The sequence below is a fragment of the Salvelinus alpinus genome, chromosome 2 (genome assembly GCF_045679555.1).
Source record: "Salvelinus alpinus chromosome 2, SLU_Salpinus.1, whole genome shotgun sequence".
In the NCBI taxonomy this organism is placed as follows: domain Eukaryota; kingdom Metazoa; phylum Chordata; class Actinopteri; order Salmoniformes; family Salmonidae; genus Salvelinus; species Salvelinus alpinus.
The window spans coordinates 110,804,944-110,823,266 of NC_092087.1; the positions used below are offsets into that span (position 1 = coordinate 110,804,944).

The window sequence follows — 18,323 nt, forward strand, 5'->3', positions numbered from 1 at the left end:
GGGAACTTGAAGCTCTCAACCTGCTCCACTACAGCCCTGTCAATAAGAATGGGGGCGTGCTCGGTCTTCCTTTTCCTGTAGTCCACAATCATCTCCTTTGTCTTGATCACATTGAGGGAGAGGTTGTTTTCCTGGCACCACACGGCCAGAACTCCTCCCTATAGGTTGTCTCGTAGTTGTTGGTGATCAGGCCTACCACTGTTGTGGCATTGGCAAACTTAATGATGGTGTTGGAGTCGTGCCTGGCCGTGCATTCATGAGTGAACAGGGAGTACAGGAGGGGGCTGAGCACGCACCCTTGTGGGGCCCCAGTGTTGAGGATCAGCGGGGTGGAGATGTTGTTACCTACCCTCACCACCTGGGGGCGGCCCGTCAGGAAGTCCAGGACCCAGTTGCACAGGGCGGGGTCAAGACCCAGGCTCTCGAGCTTGATGACGAGTTTGGAGGGTACTATGGTGTTAAATGCTGAGCTGTAGTCGATGAACAGCATTCTCACATAGGTATTCCTCTTGTCCAGATGGGTTAGGGCAGTGTGCAGTGTGGTTGCGATTGCGTCGTCTGTGGACCTGTTGGGTCGGTAAGCAAATTGGAGTGGGTCTAGGGTGTCAGGTAGGGTGGCGGTGATATGGTCCTTGACTAGTCTCTCAAAGCACTTCATGATGACGGAAGTGAGTGCTACGGGGCGGTAGTCGTTTAGCTCAGTTACCTTAGCTTTCTTGGGAACAGGAACAATGGTGGCCCTCTTGAAGCATGTGGGAACAGCAGACTGGGATAAGGATTGATTGAATATGTCCGTAAACACACCAGCCAGCTGGTCTGCGCATGCTCTGGCTGGAAATGCCGTCTGGGCCTGCAGCCTTGCGAGGGTTAACACGTTTAAATGTTTTACTCACCTCGGCTACAGTGAAGGAGAGCCCGCAGGTTTTGGTAGCGGGCTGTGTCAGTGGCACTGTATTGTCCTCAAAGCAAGCAAAAAAGTTATTAATCTGTCTGGGAGCAAGACATCCTGGTCCACAACGGGGCTGGTTTTCTTTTTGTAATCCGTGATTGACTGTAGACCCTGCCACATACCTCTTGTATCTGAGCTGTTGAATTGCGACTCTACTTTGTCTCTATACTGGGACTTAGCTTGTTTGATTGCCTTGCAGAGGGAATAGCTACACTGTTTGTATTCGATCATGTTTCCGGTCACCTTGCCCTGGTTAAAAGAAGTAGTTCGCGCTTTCAGTTTCACGCGAATGCTGCCATCAATCCACGGTTTCTGGTTTGGGAATGTTTTAATCGTTGCTGTGGGTACGACATCGTCAATGCACTTTCTAATGAACTCGCTCACCGAATCAGCATATTCGTCAATGTTGTTGTTGGACGCAATGCGGAACATATCCCAATCCACGTGATCGAAGCAGTCTTGAAGCGTGGAATCAGATTGGTCGGACCAGCGTTGAACAGACCTGAGCGCGGGAGCTTGCTGTTTTAGTTTCTGTTTGAAGGCTGGAAGCAACAAAATGGAGTCGTGGTCAGCTTTTCCGAAAGGAGGGCGGGGGAGGGCCTTATATGCGTCGCGGAAGTTAGTATAACAATGATCCAAGGTTTTACCAGCCCTGGTAGCACAATCAATATGCTGATAGAATTTAGGGAGTTTTGTTTTCAGATTAGCCTTGTTAAAATCCCCAGCTACGATGAATGCAGCCTCAGGGTGTGTGGTTTCCAGTTTACAAAGAGTCAGATAAAGTTCGTTCAGGGCAATCGATGTGTCTGCTTGGGGGGGAATATATACGGCTGTTATTATAAATCGAATAGAATTCCCTTGGGAGATAATGCGGTCGACATTTGATTGTGAGGAATTCTAAATCTGGTGAACAGAATGACTTGAGTTCCTGTATGTTGTTATGATCACACCACGTCTCATTGATCATAAGGCATACACCCCTGCCCCTCTTCTTACCAGAAAGATGTTTGTTTCTGTCGGCGCGATGCGTGAAGAAACAGGCTGGCTGTACCGACTCCGTTAGCGTCTCTCGAGTTAGCCATGTTTCCGTGAAGCAAAGAACATTACAATCCCTGATGTCTCTCTGGAATGCTACCCTTGCTTGGATTTCATCAACCTTATTGTCAAGAGACTGGACATTGGCGAGTAGTATGCTAGGGAGTGGAGCGCGATGTGCCCGTCTCTCGAAGCCTGACCAGGAGACCGCCTCGTTTGCCCCGTTTTCGGCGTCGTTGTTTAGGGTCACCGGCTGGGATCAGATCCATTGTATTGGGTGGAAGGCAAAACACCAGATCCGTTTCGGGAAAGTCATATTCCTGGTTGTAACGATGGTGAGTTGACGTTAATCCTATATTCAGTAGTTCCTCCCGACTGTATGTAATGAAACCTAAGATTACCTGGGGTACCAATGTAAGGAATAACACATAAAACAACAAAATACTGCATAGTTTCCTAGGAACGCGAAGCGAGGCGGCCATCTCGGTCGGCGCCGGAAGTAGACCAAGAACCATGGTCTAACTCTACCTACATGTACATATTACCTCAATTACCTCGAATAACCGGTGCCCCCGCACATTGCCTCTGTACCGGTACCCCCTGTATATAGTCTCCGCATTGACTCTGTACCGGTACCCCCTGTATATAGTCTCCGCATTGACTATGTACCGGTACCCCCTGTATATAGTCTCCACATTGACTCTGTACCGGTACCCCCTGTATATAGTCTCCACATTGACTCTGTACCGGTACCCCCTGTATATAGTCTACACATTGACTCTGTACCGGTACCCCCTGTATATAGTCTACACATTGACTATGTACCGGTACCCCCCTGTATATAGTCTACACATTGACTCTGTACCGGTACCCCCTGTATATAGTCTCCACATTGACTCTGTACCGGTACCCCCTGTATTTAGTCTCCACATTGACTCTGTACCGGTACCCCCCTGTATATAGTCTACACATTGACTCTGTACCGGTACCCCCTGTATATAGCCTCCACATTGACTCTGTACCGGTACCCCCCTGTATATAGTTTAGATATTGTTATTTAACTTCTGCTCTTTAATACTTTTTTAAAACTGCATTGTTGTTTAGGTAGTAAGTCAGCATTTCACTGTAAGCATTTCACCTGTTGTATTCGGGGCATGTGACTAATACAATTTGATTTGATTTGATAGACTCATAGTACAGAATGAAAGACTGACTGCCCGGTTCAACATCAGTTCACCGTCTCACCTCATACTGTATTGGAGCAGCAGCAGCTGACTGCCCAGTTCAACATCAGTTCACCGTCTCACCTCATACTGTATTGGAGCAGCAGCAGCTGACTGCCCGGTTCAACATCAGTTCACCGTCTCACCTCATACTGTATTGGAGCAGCAGCAGCTGACTTGATCGTTGATGCTAATCATCATGTTTTGAATCTGAGAGTAAATAGAGCCGACTACAACTCTAAAAATGAAGGGTTCAACTGGAGTTGTTCTCAGATCCCCTAAGAACCGTAGGGTTCTTGGTCAATGAAAAACAGCCCCAAAAGGTTCTTCAAAGAACTTGTTAGAAGGTGGGTTCATCAAGGAACCTCCGTTGTTGCTGGACTTCTTCCGGGAACTTCGCAATTACAACTGAAAACGATGGTGACAAGTTTGGATGCGACAACAGTTAAAAAGGTTAAGTTGGGTTGATGTTTGGCTCTGAATATGTCTCGAAATCATTTATTATAATAATATAACATACTAATAATGAATAACGAAGACAATGAATTGTTTTCTGTGAATATCTTCCATAACGTTACTATAGCTAATTAGTAACGGGTTTGACCGTCGGCGTTGTATGAGCTACAGTACAGTACCGTTATCTAATTCGATAACGTTATGTCCTAACTAGGCACAACTAGGTTTGGATTATTTCCCTCAACTATATTCTTTCCCATATATTGTATATCGTTTCCATAAAGCCAACATGGCTTTACACTCATTAGCGTAAGTTTCCAATCTAGAGCAGTTCTCACTTTTGTGATAATGAACTAGCTAACTAACTAAGGACGGTGACCTGTCCAGACGAGATGTTACAACGAACTGAATCGTCAATGGAGGTCTTCCTCTTTATATAGCCTGCTACAGCATGCAATACTATTAACTCACAAGGGGGCATAACGTTACTATCTACAATACTATCTCATTTTGGAAACGTTACATGTACAATACTATCCCATTTTGGAAACGTTACATGTACAATACTATCCCATTTTGGAAACGTTATATGGACAATACTATCCCATTTTGGAAACGTTATATGGACAATACTATCCCATTTTGGAAAAATTACATGTACAATACTATCCCATTTTGGAAACGTTACATGTACGCCCCCTTGTGGAGGGAAATTAATATCTTAGATGGTAGCTGTAGATGGGATTCAAATGCATAATGGTATTAATACAGTGTCTAGACTACCTCTTTAGTATACATGCCCTTCAGAATCCAAACACAGTATTGCCACTCAGCAAAATGTTGCGTATAATCTTTCAAGTCAGCCTGATAAAATATTGAACAATTTGTGAACAAAGATCTCTTGAAATGTGATATTAGGCCTGTTTGGCAGTACTGTATTGGCTAGTGCTTTCTCCAATATGTTCCTCTATTTTCAAATCAAATCAAATTTTATTTGTCACATACACATGGTTAGCAGATGTTAATGCGAGTGTAGCGAAATGCTTGTGCTTCTAGTTCCGACAATGCAGTAATAACCAACAAGTAATCTAACCTAACAATTCCACAACTACTACCTTATACACACAAGTGTAAAGGGATAAAGAATATGTACGTAAAGTAATGTAATGTAATGTAATGTACATGTAACATTAGATTACATTGTATGTCAATGCCATTTATCTTTCAATAATTATTTAATATATATATTTAATTGCTTGACACATTTTCTCTTCCTTTGAAATTCTTATAGGACAGAACATGGACACAATGCAATTGGGATCAAGAAGAAGGTACAGATATGTTGTAGGACAGCTGCATTTGAAGTGTACATTTAACCTACATAGCAGTCAATACGAACTGAAATCTATTAGCATACAAATGTGTACAAATTATCTTTTCAGATGTTCTCAGAAATTAATCTAGAGTGAGAGAGTGTGAGAGTCGACTGACTCTCAGATCATCCTCCACTGACTCGGCCCTGTCTACACCTCCAAGGTGCCCCGCTCACACAGGAATACACACTCAGAGCTTACTAGACTTTTATATAAACTACACTTTGCATGTTTCGCTCACCTCTTTTTTTTTTAAACTAGGTTTGAGGGCATTTACCCAGGTCGTCAGGAGCCAGGTCATTTACCCAGGTCGTCAGGAGCCAGGTCATTTACCCAGGTCGTCAGGAGCCAGGTCATCAGGAGCGGTCACCAAGTGAAGATTCACATCCCCATCGCCAAATGTGGTGGTTAACTTCTTAAATATCAAATGAGGAGAGAAACTTACCACACAAGTCAGAGTTATTCTTAAACTAAATCTTTATTCACTTATTAATAAGGGAGCAGGTCAATACAACGTACACATATAAAGTGAATCAATTGAGTGCTCTACGATAATGATGGCTGGTCGACCAACAGGACAAAAGTACAAAGGTCTTTTATAGCTAAGATACTCTCCTTTCAACCTACATGACCGATAATAGATGTACAGAACGGGTCACAAGGTTTAGATTTGTATGAGAGATACTTATAATTCTCAGCAGACAGTATCTGCTGTAAAAACAGTACTCTTTGTGTAGAGACCAGGGTCTGGCCCTGGGGTCATCTCTCCCTGGTACCATATAGAACAGAAACGTTAACTCATGCTCTGGAATGTGGTCTCTTTAGGTTATATCACCCAAAAGACATTGTAAATCTCCTGTCAATGTTTTCTCCCAGAGATCCATCCTCAGTAGAACACAGACACAATAGTTCTAAGAACCCTCTATTCTGTTGCATAAAACAACCATTTGATCCAATAAAAGTATTATAACTTAATGTTACAGTTTTGCTCTCAGTGTCCACTGAAAGTTGACTAGTAACAACAACTGGGACATAAAAGACACCCACAATGAGACCCACTAAATCTGCCCAAGAAGAGAAAAACTAAAGAACAACCCACACCAAACTTAAAGACAGGAAGCAAACCAAAAAGGTGGCTCAACTAAAGGTGTTGACTCTCCACATCTATCAAGACAACTGGAGCACTGGGCCAGACACTCTTAAATAGAACCTGGACCAGCTCAGGTGAAACACCTTCCCACTAACGAGATGACAAGCCAGGACAGGTGTAACACATACTGACTAACGAGGTGACACCAATCAGTGCGTCCTACGTGCTAACGAGCTATACGTGATTAAGTCCAACCTCAAAACATAAATGGAAGATCAAAGACTAACACCTTAAGAGTTTGCTCACCACCAACAGAAAACAACTTCCATTTCACATTATAATCAACTACAATGCTTCACCTTCTACAATATAAACATGGTGTCTGTCTAACAACAATTAAAAACAATATTTATTTTTCCCACAAAGAAACCTAAAACTAACTAGCTTCTAGAACTCTCTTTCCCTTGAAACGAGCCCAAACAAAACCCATCTCCAATATGGAAAAACGTGCAGTCAAAATAAATAGTGATCCATGGCAACGCACTGGCTAAACGCAAAACTTGTTGACTGCCCACCCTCGAGACAATCAGCAACCAACTCCTGCAATATCCGTAGTAACTTTCCACCTCTGCGGAGCTTCTCTCTCTTTTCAGGGTTCACTCGATAGTCATGTTGGATCGGGCCCAGTCCCCAATGTCATGCATTTGGGTTGGCACATCTGAGAATGAACCCTGATATTCTAAAAGAAGGGAAACATTGTCAATATAATTATACCCAAAAACGGTCAGCTGGTTGCATAAATAATTATGAATACTAAATGTTACATGAATTTTAAATATGAAAATCAAAACCAAATGTACACCCCTTTGTTAATATGTATTGGCAATACTTCACTTAATGGTGAGGCATGGAATAATAAAACATGTATCTTTTGTCAGGCTGGATGTTTGAAATATGAGGTGATTTGAGTCATGCTTCTTCAGTAGTGGAATAAAGACAATTAGCATTTGAATGTTGTCAAGAAATACTGGAGTGATGTCAGATTGTTAATACAATTGATTATAGACCAATTTATTATACTGCTTTCATGTGTGTATATACACAAACATCTGCAACAATTATCATCTTACATGTATTTTTTTAAACAAGCAGCTTTTTCAACTTGTAGAAAACAGCAAGCTACATTTTGAAGTGCTGCATTTTGATTAAAGTGGGTCACCAACGCAGTAAGTGTAACACAGCTCTTTTTTTTGTTAGTCACTTTTTGTTAAATAATACTCTTTCAATTCAGAGCCTGGATTTTCCCCTGAGGCTAATATCCATATCATGCTGCAATCAATTGAACAGGGCAAACGATAAGGTAGAACATCATTAAAATACTCCTACTACAATGTTAAAACATTCTACATTGTGACATCATTAAAATTCTCCTACTACAATGTTAAAACATCCCACATTGTGACATCATTAAAATACTCCTACTACAATGTTAAAACATTCTACATTGTGACATTATTTCATTGATATCATTAAACAACTCATTCATGTATGTATTTTCTGATGTTTGATCAGATATCTTTTATCAGAGTATCTCTTGTCACATTGATTACAGCTATACGGTTTCTCTCCTGTGTGTGTTCTCTGGTGTGTTTTAAGTTCTGATGAACATGTGCAACCTTTCCCACAGTCAGAGCAGAAGTGAGATTTCTTCCCTATGGGTCTCTGCTGGTGTTTCTTGAGGTGTTTTGATGTGGAGAAACTCTTCTCTGCCTCTTCAGCATCATGAGGTTGTTGAGGCCCCCCAGAGGATCCACGATAGTCACGTCTCTCTCCTGTGTGAACAACAAAGTCAGACAGGTGGTTTAAGGCCCACAACAGCAAAAATCTACTGTAAAAAGGTGATGCCAACAGCGTAGCCATGACGTTGTACAAACAATGACGTCTGTAATGAATGTTCATTATTTGACATTTGTCTTAATCAAGTGAACAACAATAGTCATATTTTGTCTTGTTTTCACATTTGTAGTATTATCGACAATTGTATGCTAGAAATACGTTTTTGAAGTTGTTGAAATCCTAAGCAGTGTGTCAGACAACTTTTGGTCTCCAATATAGGCACCTTTCTGTAGGTCTATGTTGTTGTTAGGTGAAATTATGGGTCCTACAGTAGGTCTATGTTGTTGTTAGGTGAAGTTATGGGTCCTACAGTAGGTCTATGTTGTTGTTAGGGGAAACCAAATTGCGTTTTAGCAAACAGAGGTCAGAGAGCGATGCACCTATTTGGGGATGTCTGATAGTATTTACGCACCACCACTAATGATTTGTGGAGCTTCTCAAAGTAATTTTTTCTTCACCTCAAACAGCAAGTAAACAAAGTCTTACTAAAATCAATTGGCGAATGACAATAGTTCCTCAAAATCTTTGTAAAATATTTCCAGCTCTCAGTCTTGATAACCACTCAACATGAAATGGAAAAATGTAATGCTCTGATCCAGTGGAAATGTCATAAAATACCTGATTACTTCTTATCCCTTACACAAACAGCCTACAGCTGTGTCTGTCCCAATCTCACTGGCGCGGGAAACTCTCAGGGCCCAGAATATTTTAAATCAAGTTTCGGATCGAACTAGGTGATAGTTGATACAATGTTTCAAGTTCTATGTAGACAGGCCATGCGCATCCAATGTGATTTATTTTTATCTGGATATTTTCTAGCTGTTTTTATTTGTTGGCTTTATGTAGGCTATTTCTACATAGTTGGCAATGGCAATAAAAGTTATTTAGATTTGTATAATTTTCATTTAGATAGATTGTAGATTAATCACAGATAATGATTTTGAGATACAAAGACTATTATAATAATTATTACTATTATAAATTAAATTAAACTGTTCCAGTAAAATGTGAATATGAAAATCATAACTGGCACCAGATCAGTAGAAATGGTCAGATAAATTGGCACTACAAATGGAAAAGGTTGCCGACTGCTGTTGTAGCCTATTACTGGAAACTTCAGGAGCATAACGTCAGAATTTACGAAGGCCAGCCGCAGTGTGAGAAGAATGCTAAGGAAGAGTTTTTTTCCTTATTGTTAGGCTATCTTGATCTCTGGTTCCCTCCAGTCATTTGTGTGTCTCAATTATTTAATAAAAAACAGGTGATTCCAATGTTGAGGATGTATCGAATATTTGCTGCTCTGTGGTATGTAATGAGGAGCAACCAGACGCTGCACGCATTTATGAAATTGCTTATTCCAGTTACTAATAAGCATGCATTTGCATTTGCATTGCCCTCACTGCTGCAGTGATAAATTGCATTAATAATAAACTAATAAGACATCTAAGAAGCTAGACATGATTGTGAAGCCGGCAAATAGATTTCTGGATCTCCAGGACTTCAGACGAAATTTTCCCATTTTTCTTTGCATTTTGGTTATTTTTTACAACCCCGTACAGTAGGTGGCAGCAATACACCTGATGAGTGTCGTCTGACAATACACCTCAGAGAAGAAGACATGGTAGGAACCAAAGTGTTGGTCAGTGTTTCCAGTTGACCCTAATTAGATGTTACATTACATGTTGTTTTTTTACTTCATGTAGCCGGCTAGCTAGCTAACATATTCATACTTCGCTTACTCCTCTCTGATAAGATACCGCTGCACAAACATGCTTATCTAGGCCTACACCAGCACTGGTACCAGGCAGTATTAGCTAGCTACGTTTGCTCTGACTCTTAATACATTTAGCAAGCTAGCTAGCCCGCTAACTAGCGATTAGCAGCTAACATTATTTAAGCAACACCTTGCTAAGAAAATACAATATTTCACATTTATGTAATGGCATGAAAAGAATTGCCAGAATATTATACAATGACTTATCAACAGCTCTAACAATTTGACCCCAACAGGAAATCTACACTGGCAGTTATAGAAAGACCCATTTACTATATAACCATTGATTCTTGGAAGAATATAACTTATAAATGCCTCAAATGTTTTAACCGTATTACCCCACCAGAAACCAAAACATAAGCTCGTATAACGCCACTGTTTGTAAACAAATACTATATGGCTGAGGAGTAGGGTCGATCCAAGCGTTCTGACCTCACAATGACAGTAAAGCACCCAAGCTAACTGGCTAACGTTGGATAGATTGCTAGACACAAATGAGAGAAAACCTCACTCTTACCATTTTACTTGCCCTAGCAGAACTGGTTAGGCTGTTTTCATGTTATCCAGAGCGTTGGTGACGAACTGTATTCAACGGGTGTTGAGCGTTATTAAATACATCAGTTATTCTGCGCTCTAATCAAGTCAATAAATATTGGGTAGTTAGTTAGAATATAGTTACTATACTGGCAAGTCTGATGTATAAGTAGCCAACTAACGTTAGGTAGCTAGCTCACATACTGGTACATACTGCTGTAAAGATATGCTATGCGTTTTGTAAGGATAGTGTAGCTAACATAACGTGTAACGTAACTTATTTGAAAAGTCATTACTTTATTGCATTGCTCAACATTTGTCATAATTATTTAAAGCAGTTCATTTGTATCCGCTCTCTCGTTGGACTTCAGCTGCATATTTTCCCCCATTTTCTTCAAATCTCAAAACGTTGAAGCCACGCCCATTTCCTGAAGAATTGCATTATGGGCCCTAAAGTACTGCATGTATACGTCATATTTTGGCGAATTTAGTACGACATCCGGGAATTTTTGGCATACTAACTACATCATACTATGACCAATAAGCAGACTATATACTCAATTTACTTCACAAGTAGTATATTTAGTATGAGTATTCTAACACAGCTCAGGACTCTGGGCAGCCATTTTGTTTGTTTAAAAACTAGGTTGCCCCTTTAAAAAAGCGACACATCAATCAACCAACAAATCTGCAGTTCAACCAATAACCAAGCAGTAATTCCACCACTGTTTTGGTCATAAAATGATGGATGGGGCTGGAGAAATGTAACTACTCTCAAATTCATAGACAGACTATGGATGAAAGGACTGACCATCCATGATATCAACATTATAGTTTTAACCATGTTGAGGCTATACATGGTTGATTTACATTGTTTCTAAACATTGGAGTAAAAAAAGCTTATTTGGGGTTCTGATGGGGCAAACAGTTGAACTAAGCTCATGAGGCATTTGTTATATTTTTCAATAATAATTATTTCACTGTAACAGCCTCACTCTCTACTTGTTTTTGTATTGTAACAGCCTCCTCTTCCCCCTCCTCCTTCACGAGAGCTTCTTTCTCCATCCAGCAGACCTTCTCTTCTTCAGCAGGATCCGGGTTAAGTTTAAGACTGGAGCTATGAGGCATGTACTGAAGTCGCTAAGCGGTATAATTCAAAGCAGTGTAAATTTATCAGCAGCACGTGATCAATGACGTCTGAAGAGTAATTTCGTCGAACACCTGATTGGTTTGGTATTGTGCTCGTTCGACATTGCAGCCGACAGTGCACGTGGCTGCTGACTGACTAATTTACAAATCACCTTTCATCATTAATAACTACTCATTATTATTTATAAATCAGTCAGCCAGTCACCGTTTACCCACAACGCAGCATGGATTTGATGCTCTCGAACACGGCCAGTGGTTTAATATATGACATAATGGCTACGCTGCTACGGCGTGTGACTTCATCTATAAAATGTGGCTGTTCTAAATTCTGTGTCGCTCAAATCATTGAGTAATGAACCTTTTTTTTTTGTTGACACATTTGGCTGGAAAACGCCAATGCTTCAGGAAGCTTTGTTTCCCCATCACTACTTTTCAGCATGTTTTCTGTGAATTAGACTACGGGAGTTTTGTAACTTTTTCTCCGGTAACGTTAGTTGGTCTCGCTGACCATAAACCGTGCGGGTTGGCTACGCTGGTTAGGCTAATAGCTAGTTGGCTAAATAGCCAACGTTAGCTGGTTGGCTAACTGCATATAGATAACGTTAGCTGGCTGGCTAAGATAACTGCATATAGCTAACGTTAGCTGGCTGGCTAAGATAACTGCATATAGCTAATGTTAGCTGGCTGGCTAAGATAACTGCATAAAGCTAATGTTAGCTGGCTGGCTAAGATAACTGCATATAGCTAACGTTAGCTGGCTGGCTAAGATAACGGCATATAGCTAACGTTAGCTGGCTGGCAAAGATAACTGCATATAGCTAACGTTAGCTGGCTGGCTAAGATAACTGCATATAGCTAACGTTAGCTGGCTGGCTAAGATAACTGCATACAGCTAATGTTAGCTGGCTGGCTAAGATAACTGCATATAGCTAACATTCTTTGATATTTGGTTAGATGGCGTTATGTATTTCCAAAACGTTGGTTTACTTTAATCACACAAGTCATGAGTGCAAACGATTGGTTTAATTTAAAGTTATACATTTGAAGTTATCTCTGTTGTAGTTTACATCATAGGGAATAGGCTGGTCCTCCATATTACTTCACACCTGACTTTGTCATTCTTCTGAATTCTGATTGGTTTTATGTAATAACTCCAAAAATAGAACTGTGAGGTGTTATTTTGCATTGGAAATGTTTTAATATTTTATTTGATATTTTATAAACAATACAAAACATACACATACAAACAACATCATAGAAACATTAACTACATCACACCTGCCCAGACCCACTAGAACACACCTCCATCTCCATTAACTACATCACAGCTGTCCAGACCCACTAGAACACACCTCCATCTCCATTAACTACATCACACCTGCCCAGACCCACTAGAACACACCTCCATCTCCATTAACTACATCACACCTGCCCAGACCCACTAGAACACACCTCCATCTCCATTAACTACATCACACCTGCCCAGACCCACTAGAACACACCTCCATCTCCATTAACTACATCACACCTGCACAGACCCACTAGAACACACCTCCATCTCCAGCTCCTGCATCACTGTCTGCCACATGGCCTCAAACTGCACCATTTTATTTCTCATTGTCGCCCAGTACTTTACATTTTTAGAAAATAAAGCATTTGACCTTTCTATTGCGTTATCAATGAAGGATTGGTTGATTTCCAGTTGAAGTATAGTATTTAAGATGATTGACGAGAAAAGTATAGTCCAACCATCCGGTAACTTGTTTCATGTGCATCAAAGGTGAGGGTGAATTTCAGATGTTCACTGCTTGTATTGATGAAGGAGTGGAATCGATGAAGTTCCTCTGCTGTCCCCTGAAATAGAAGGAACACGTCATCAATGAAGCCTTTTACGGAGCCTGATGAGGTGCTAGAATGGATTGTTAGGGCTGACAATCACATTCTTCTCCAACAACCCCACATACAGTTACGCATAATTAGATGCTATTTTTAAAACTACAATGACCATAATAACCTGAGGGCCTACTTGTCTTTGTGTTTCTTTTACACCTGCTACGTAAAAGAGACCGAAGAATGTGTAACAGTATAGCTTCCATCCCTCTCCTCGCCCCTACCTGGGCTCGAACCAGGGACTCTGCACACATCAACAACTGCCTCCCACGAAACATCGTTACCATCGCTATTAGCGAGCACTCCGCTAACTAGCTAGCCATTTCACATCGATTACAAATGCACAATGCTATCTGGGATTCTTGGGACATCCCTACCCTAAACCCCTAACTTAACCATTTTAAATGTCAACTTCAACGGGCTAGGGAAGTCCCAAGGATGTATCGCTACCTGAAAATACATGATCTAAGTGATTGATAGTTGGTATTCAGCAGTCATAAAGCCTTATTTACTTTAATGAACTACTAAAATAGTGATTTTGTCAGACAGCAGCTCTACACTTTATTGACTGACTGATCCATTCATCCTTCCATCCCTCCTCAGCCTTCCTCTCCTCTGAAGACCCAGTGAGGGTGGAGCTCAGTCAGAGAGCTGTTGAGGGACTGGTTAGGAAGAACACTTCTACAGCCAGAGAGGTGAGAGGTCACAGATGCTTTAGATGATAAATATTTATGTTCCCTTAGCAGTTCATCACGTAAGCAAAAGGGAATATGTTCCATCATCTGTTTATTCACATTAGTGCAAATTGTCCTCTGATATTGGTGTAATTTCTCACCCCTTTTGGCTGTATGAAAGTCAATTTTCCCTCAGACACATACATTTGTTCTTTGATATTATGAAGGTAATTTGTGTAAAATGTACTTTTCCCCACTCATTCATGTTGCTTATTTATATTCAGTGGCCTGACTGCGTCCAGACTGTCAAAGGCCCATCCTGGTAGATCTGAACCTAATTCAGCTTGGAGTGATCGGATGACAGAAGTCACATTTAGGTGCCAGGTGTAACTGAGGCCATAGATGCTCCATATCCATTACTTTTAATGCTTTATATAATATGTCTAAATGTGCTTATTTCTGTGTTGCAGGGGCAGTCAAGAAATGGAACGGCAAGGCCACAGAACATGACATAAGCAGAGCTGTGGGAGACCACCTCAAGCCCCTTGTAGAGCCGGGGGTGGTGTTTACCACTCCACCAGGCCTTCAGCAGGCTGGAAAAGTGATACTGTTTTTCATACTCAGAGGGACCAAGAGTCTGTTGATTGGTCATTGGGTTCATTTGTTGAAATCAAATCCAGCTTTATTTGTACAGCACATTTCAGACATTGATACAACACAATGGCTTCTCAGGAAAAAAACTATGAAAATAAACAGAAATATTTAGTGCACAACAAACAGAAGACTGAAAGACTGAAAACTGAAAGACTAATGAGCACCCTAAGGAAATGTAACACCTTCCCCTTTAAGACAACAAATACCCTATATTTTTGTTGGACAAGTTTGCTTACAACCAACAGAAAACAACTTCCATTTCTCCTTATAATCAACTACAATGCTTCACCTTCTACAATATAAACATGGTGTCGACTGGCTGTCAACATTTAAAAACAAGAAAAAACACATATTTCGAAATAACAATATACAATCGTATCCTTTCTCCCTTTTCTTCCTATAGAATCTTAAAACTAGTTTTGAAAAACTCACCAGCTCCTAGAACTCTCGTCTTCCTAAAACTCACTAGCTTCTAGAACTCTCGTCCCCTTGGAACGAGCCCAAACAAAACTCATCTCCAATACGGAAAAACGTGCAGTCAAAATAAATTGTGATCCATAACAACGCACTGGCTAGACGCAAAACACAAATATTTTTGACTGCCCACCCTTGAGACAATCAGCAACCAAGTTGTCCTTACCACAGACATATCTGATTTCAAGAGGAAACTCCTGCAATATCTGTAGTAACTTTCCATCTCACTGCGGAGCTTCTCTCTCTTTTCAGGATTCACTAGATAAGCAGGACTGGATCGGGCCCCAGTCCCCAATGTCATGCTCTAGTACATTTGGGTTGGCACATCTGAGAATTAACTCTGATATTCTAAAAGCAGGGAAATAATGTCAATATTATTGACTCAGTTGATCGTATAATTAATTATGATTACTAAAAGTAAATATGAAAAACAAATGTACACCCCTTTGTTAATATGTATTGGCAATAATTAACTTAATGGTGAGGCATGGAATAATAAAACATGTATCTTTTGTCAGGCTGGATGTTTGAAATATGAGGTGATTTGAGTCGTGCTTCTTCAGTAGTGGAATAAAGACAATTAGCACTTGAATGTTGTAAAGAAATGCTGGAGTGATGAAGGACTGTTAATAAAATTGATTATAGACCAATTTATTATACTGCGTCCATGTGTATAAAGTCTTCTCAACTTTCACTTCAACTAAAACCGAACGTCGATTGGACGTCGGTCATAGTCTTCTTCTCAATGTCTTTTCAATGACATTTTGCTTGGTGGGATGGGATGGGAATAGCCCAATGTCAAAACACAGTTTTAATGTGTCCAAATCAATAACCAATATGCAGAAACAGTTTGTGATAAATTGAGCTGTATAAACACAAACATCTGCCACAATAATACATTTTACTTGTATTTATTTAAACAAGCTCCTTATAAACTGCACAAGAACCAGAAACGCTGTTGTTTTGGCATGTAGCAATACATCTGTGAAATTAATTAGGGGGGTAATCAGGTTGTATGTGCTGTTGAAACTAACACAACTAAAAAAACACATGGAAATGGGAGATATCTTTCACCTCACTGGTTAGAGGACAATCTGCAGAAGACAGTCAGCTACATTTGGGAGTGATGCATTTAAATGTAGGGGTCACTAAACAAAGGAACGCAACACTTATTTGTCATCACTCATCGATATCATGCTAAAATAATTTGTGTGACAGAAGGGAGATGAGGTTGCACGTCCTGTTAAAACGAACAGCTCAAAAACCACACAGAATATGGGAAAAATGTGTACATCCCTGATTAGAGGACAATTTGTAGAAAATAGATCGCTACATTTTGAAGTGTTGCATTTTGATTCTAGTGGGTCATCAACATGGTAAGTGTAACACAGCTCTTTTTGTGTTAGTCACTTTTTGTTAAATCACATAAATAGTACTCTTCCAATTCAGAGCCTGGATTTTCCCCCTGAGGCTAATATCCATATCATGTTGAAATCAATAGAACAGGGGACAAACGTTTAGGGTTCTACATTGTGACATCATTAAAATACTCCTACTACAATGTTAAAACATTCTATATTGTGACATCATTAAAATACTCCTACTACAATGTTAAAACATTCTACATTGTGACATCATTAAAATATTCCTACTACAATGTTAAAACATTCTACATTGTGACATTATTTAATTGATATCATGAAATAACTCCATGTATTTTCTGATGTTTAATCAGAGATCTTTTATCAGTGTACCTCTTCCCACATTGAGTACAGCTATAAGATTTCTCTCCTGTGTGTGTTCTCTGGTGTGACATCAAGCTGCATAGGTGAATAAATCTCTTCCCACATTCATTACAGCTATATGGTTTCTCTCCTGTGTGTGTTCTCTGGTGTGATATCAGGTTGCTTAGCTGAGTAAAACTCTTACCACATTGAGTACAGCTAAAAGGTTTCTCTCCTGTGTGTGTTCTCTGGTGTACAGTCAGAGTGCTAGATTGACCAAAACTCTTCCCACATTGATAACAGCTATAAGGTTTCTCTCCTGTGTGTATTCTCTGGTGTGATGTCAGCTGGCCAGATCGACCAAAACTCTTCCCACATTGACCACAGCTATAAGATTTCTCTCCTGTGTGTATTCTCTGGTGTACAATAAGATGGCTAGATGTATCAAAACTCTTCCCACATTGAGTACAGCTATAAGGTTTCTCTCCTGTGTGTGTTCTCTGGTGTAGAGTCAGTTGGGCAGATGTAGTAAAACTCTTCCCACATTGACCACAGCTATAAGGTTTCTCTCCTGTGTGTATTCTCTGGTGTACAATAAGATGGCTAGATGTATCAAAACTCTTCCCACATTGAGTACAGCTATACGATTTATCTCCTGTGTGTGTTCTCTGGTGTGACATCAAGCTGCTTAGGTGAATAAAACTCTTCCCACATTCATTACAGCTATATGGTTTCTCTCCTGTGTGTGTTCTCTGGTGTGATATCAGGTTGCTTAGCTGAGTAAAACTCTTACCACATTGAGTACAGCTAAAAGGTTTCTCTCCTGTGTGTGTTCTCTGGTGTATCTTCAGATGGCCAGATGTAACAAAACTCTTCCCACATTGATCACAGCTATATGGTTTCTCTCCTGTGTGTGTTCTTTGGTGTACAATCAGATGGCCAGATGTATCAAAAGTCTTCCCACATTCATCACAGCTATACGGTTTCTCTCGTTTCTCTCCTGTGTGTGTTCTCTGGTGTGATATCAGGCTGGTTGAATGAGTAAAACTCTTCCCACATTGATCACAGCTGTAAGGTTTCTCTACCGTGTGGATTCTCTGATGAATTTTAATGCCTGCTGAGTAGGTGAATCTCTTCCCACTGTCAGAGCAGCAGTGAGATTTCTTCCCTGTGGATCTCTGCGGGTGTTTCTTGAGGTGTTCTGATGTGGAGAGACTCTTCTCTGCCCTGTCAGCATCATGAGATTGTTGAGGCTCCCCAGAGGACCCACGGTAGTCCCGTCTCTCTCCTGTGTGAACAGCAAAGTCAGATGATTAAAGGCCCACAACAATGGAAATCCACTGTAAAAGGTGATGCCAACAGCGTAGCCATGATGTTGTACAACAATTGACGCCTGTAATGAATGTAATGATTATTTGACATTTGTCT

The 18,323-nt window shown here is 40.5% G+C and overlaps 3 protein-coding genes across 4 annotated transcripts in view; 1 reads left to right on the plus strand and 2 right to left on the minus strand.

Moving 5' to 3' along the window:
• The window catches only part of LOC139548189 (zinc finger protein ZFP2-like), a 249,135-nt gene that overhangs the window by 223,977 nt on the left and 6,835 nt on the right, over positions 1-18,323 (minus strand). The window contains exon 2 of one of the 2 annotated variants that reach the window (XM_071357674.1): positions 14,688-18,183. The exons of the other annotated variant lie outside the window; for it this stretch is intronic. Within the exon in view, the coding sequence (XP_071213775.1) occupies positions 16,868-18,183 (1,316 nt within the window). The 3' untranslated portion in view covers positions 14,688-16,867. Of the gene's footprint in view, positions 1-14,687; positions 18,184-18,323 lie in introns of those variants that run through there. 2 annotated transcript variants of the gene reach the window in all.
• Positions 1-18,323, plus strand: part of LOC139548016 (zinc finger protein 420-like) — a 96,727-nt gene that overhangs the window by 42,317 nt on the left and 36,087 nt on the right. The window lies entirely within an intron of this gene.
• Positions 7,170-18,323, minus strand: part of LOC139548984 (zinc finger protein 180-like) — a 347,214-nt gene continuing 336,060 nt past the window's right edge. The window contains exon 3 of the transcript XR_011669812.1: positions 7,170-7,604. The gene's annotated coding sequence lies outside the window, so the exon portion shown is untranslated. The remainder of the gene's footprint in view (positions 7,605-18,323) is intronic.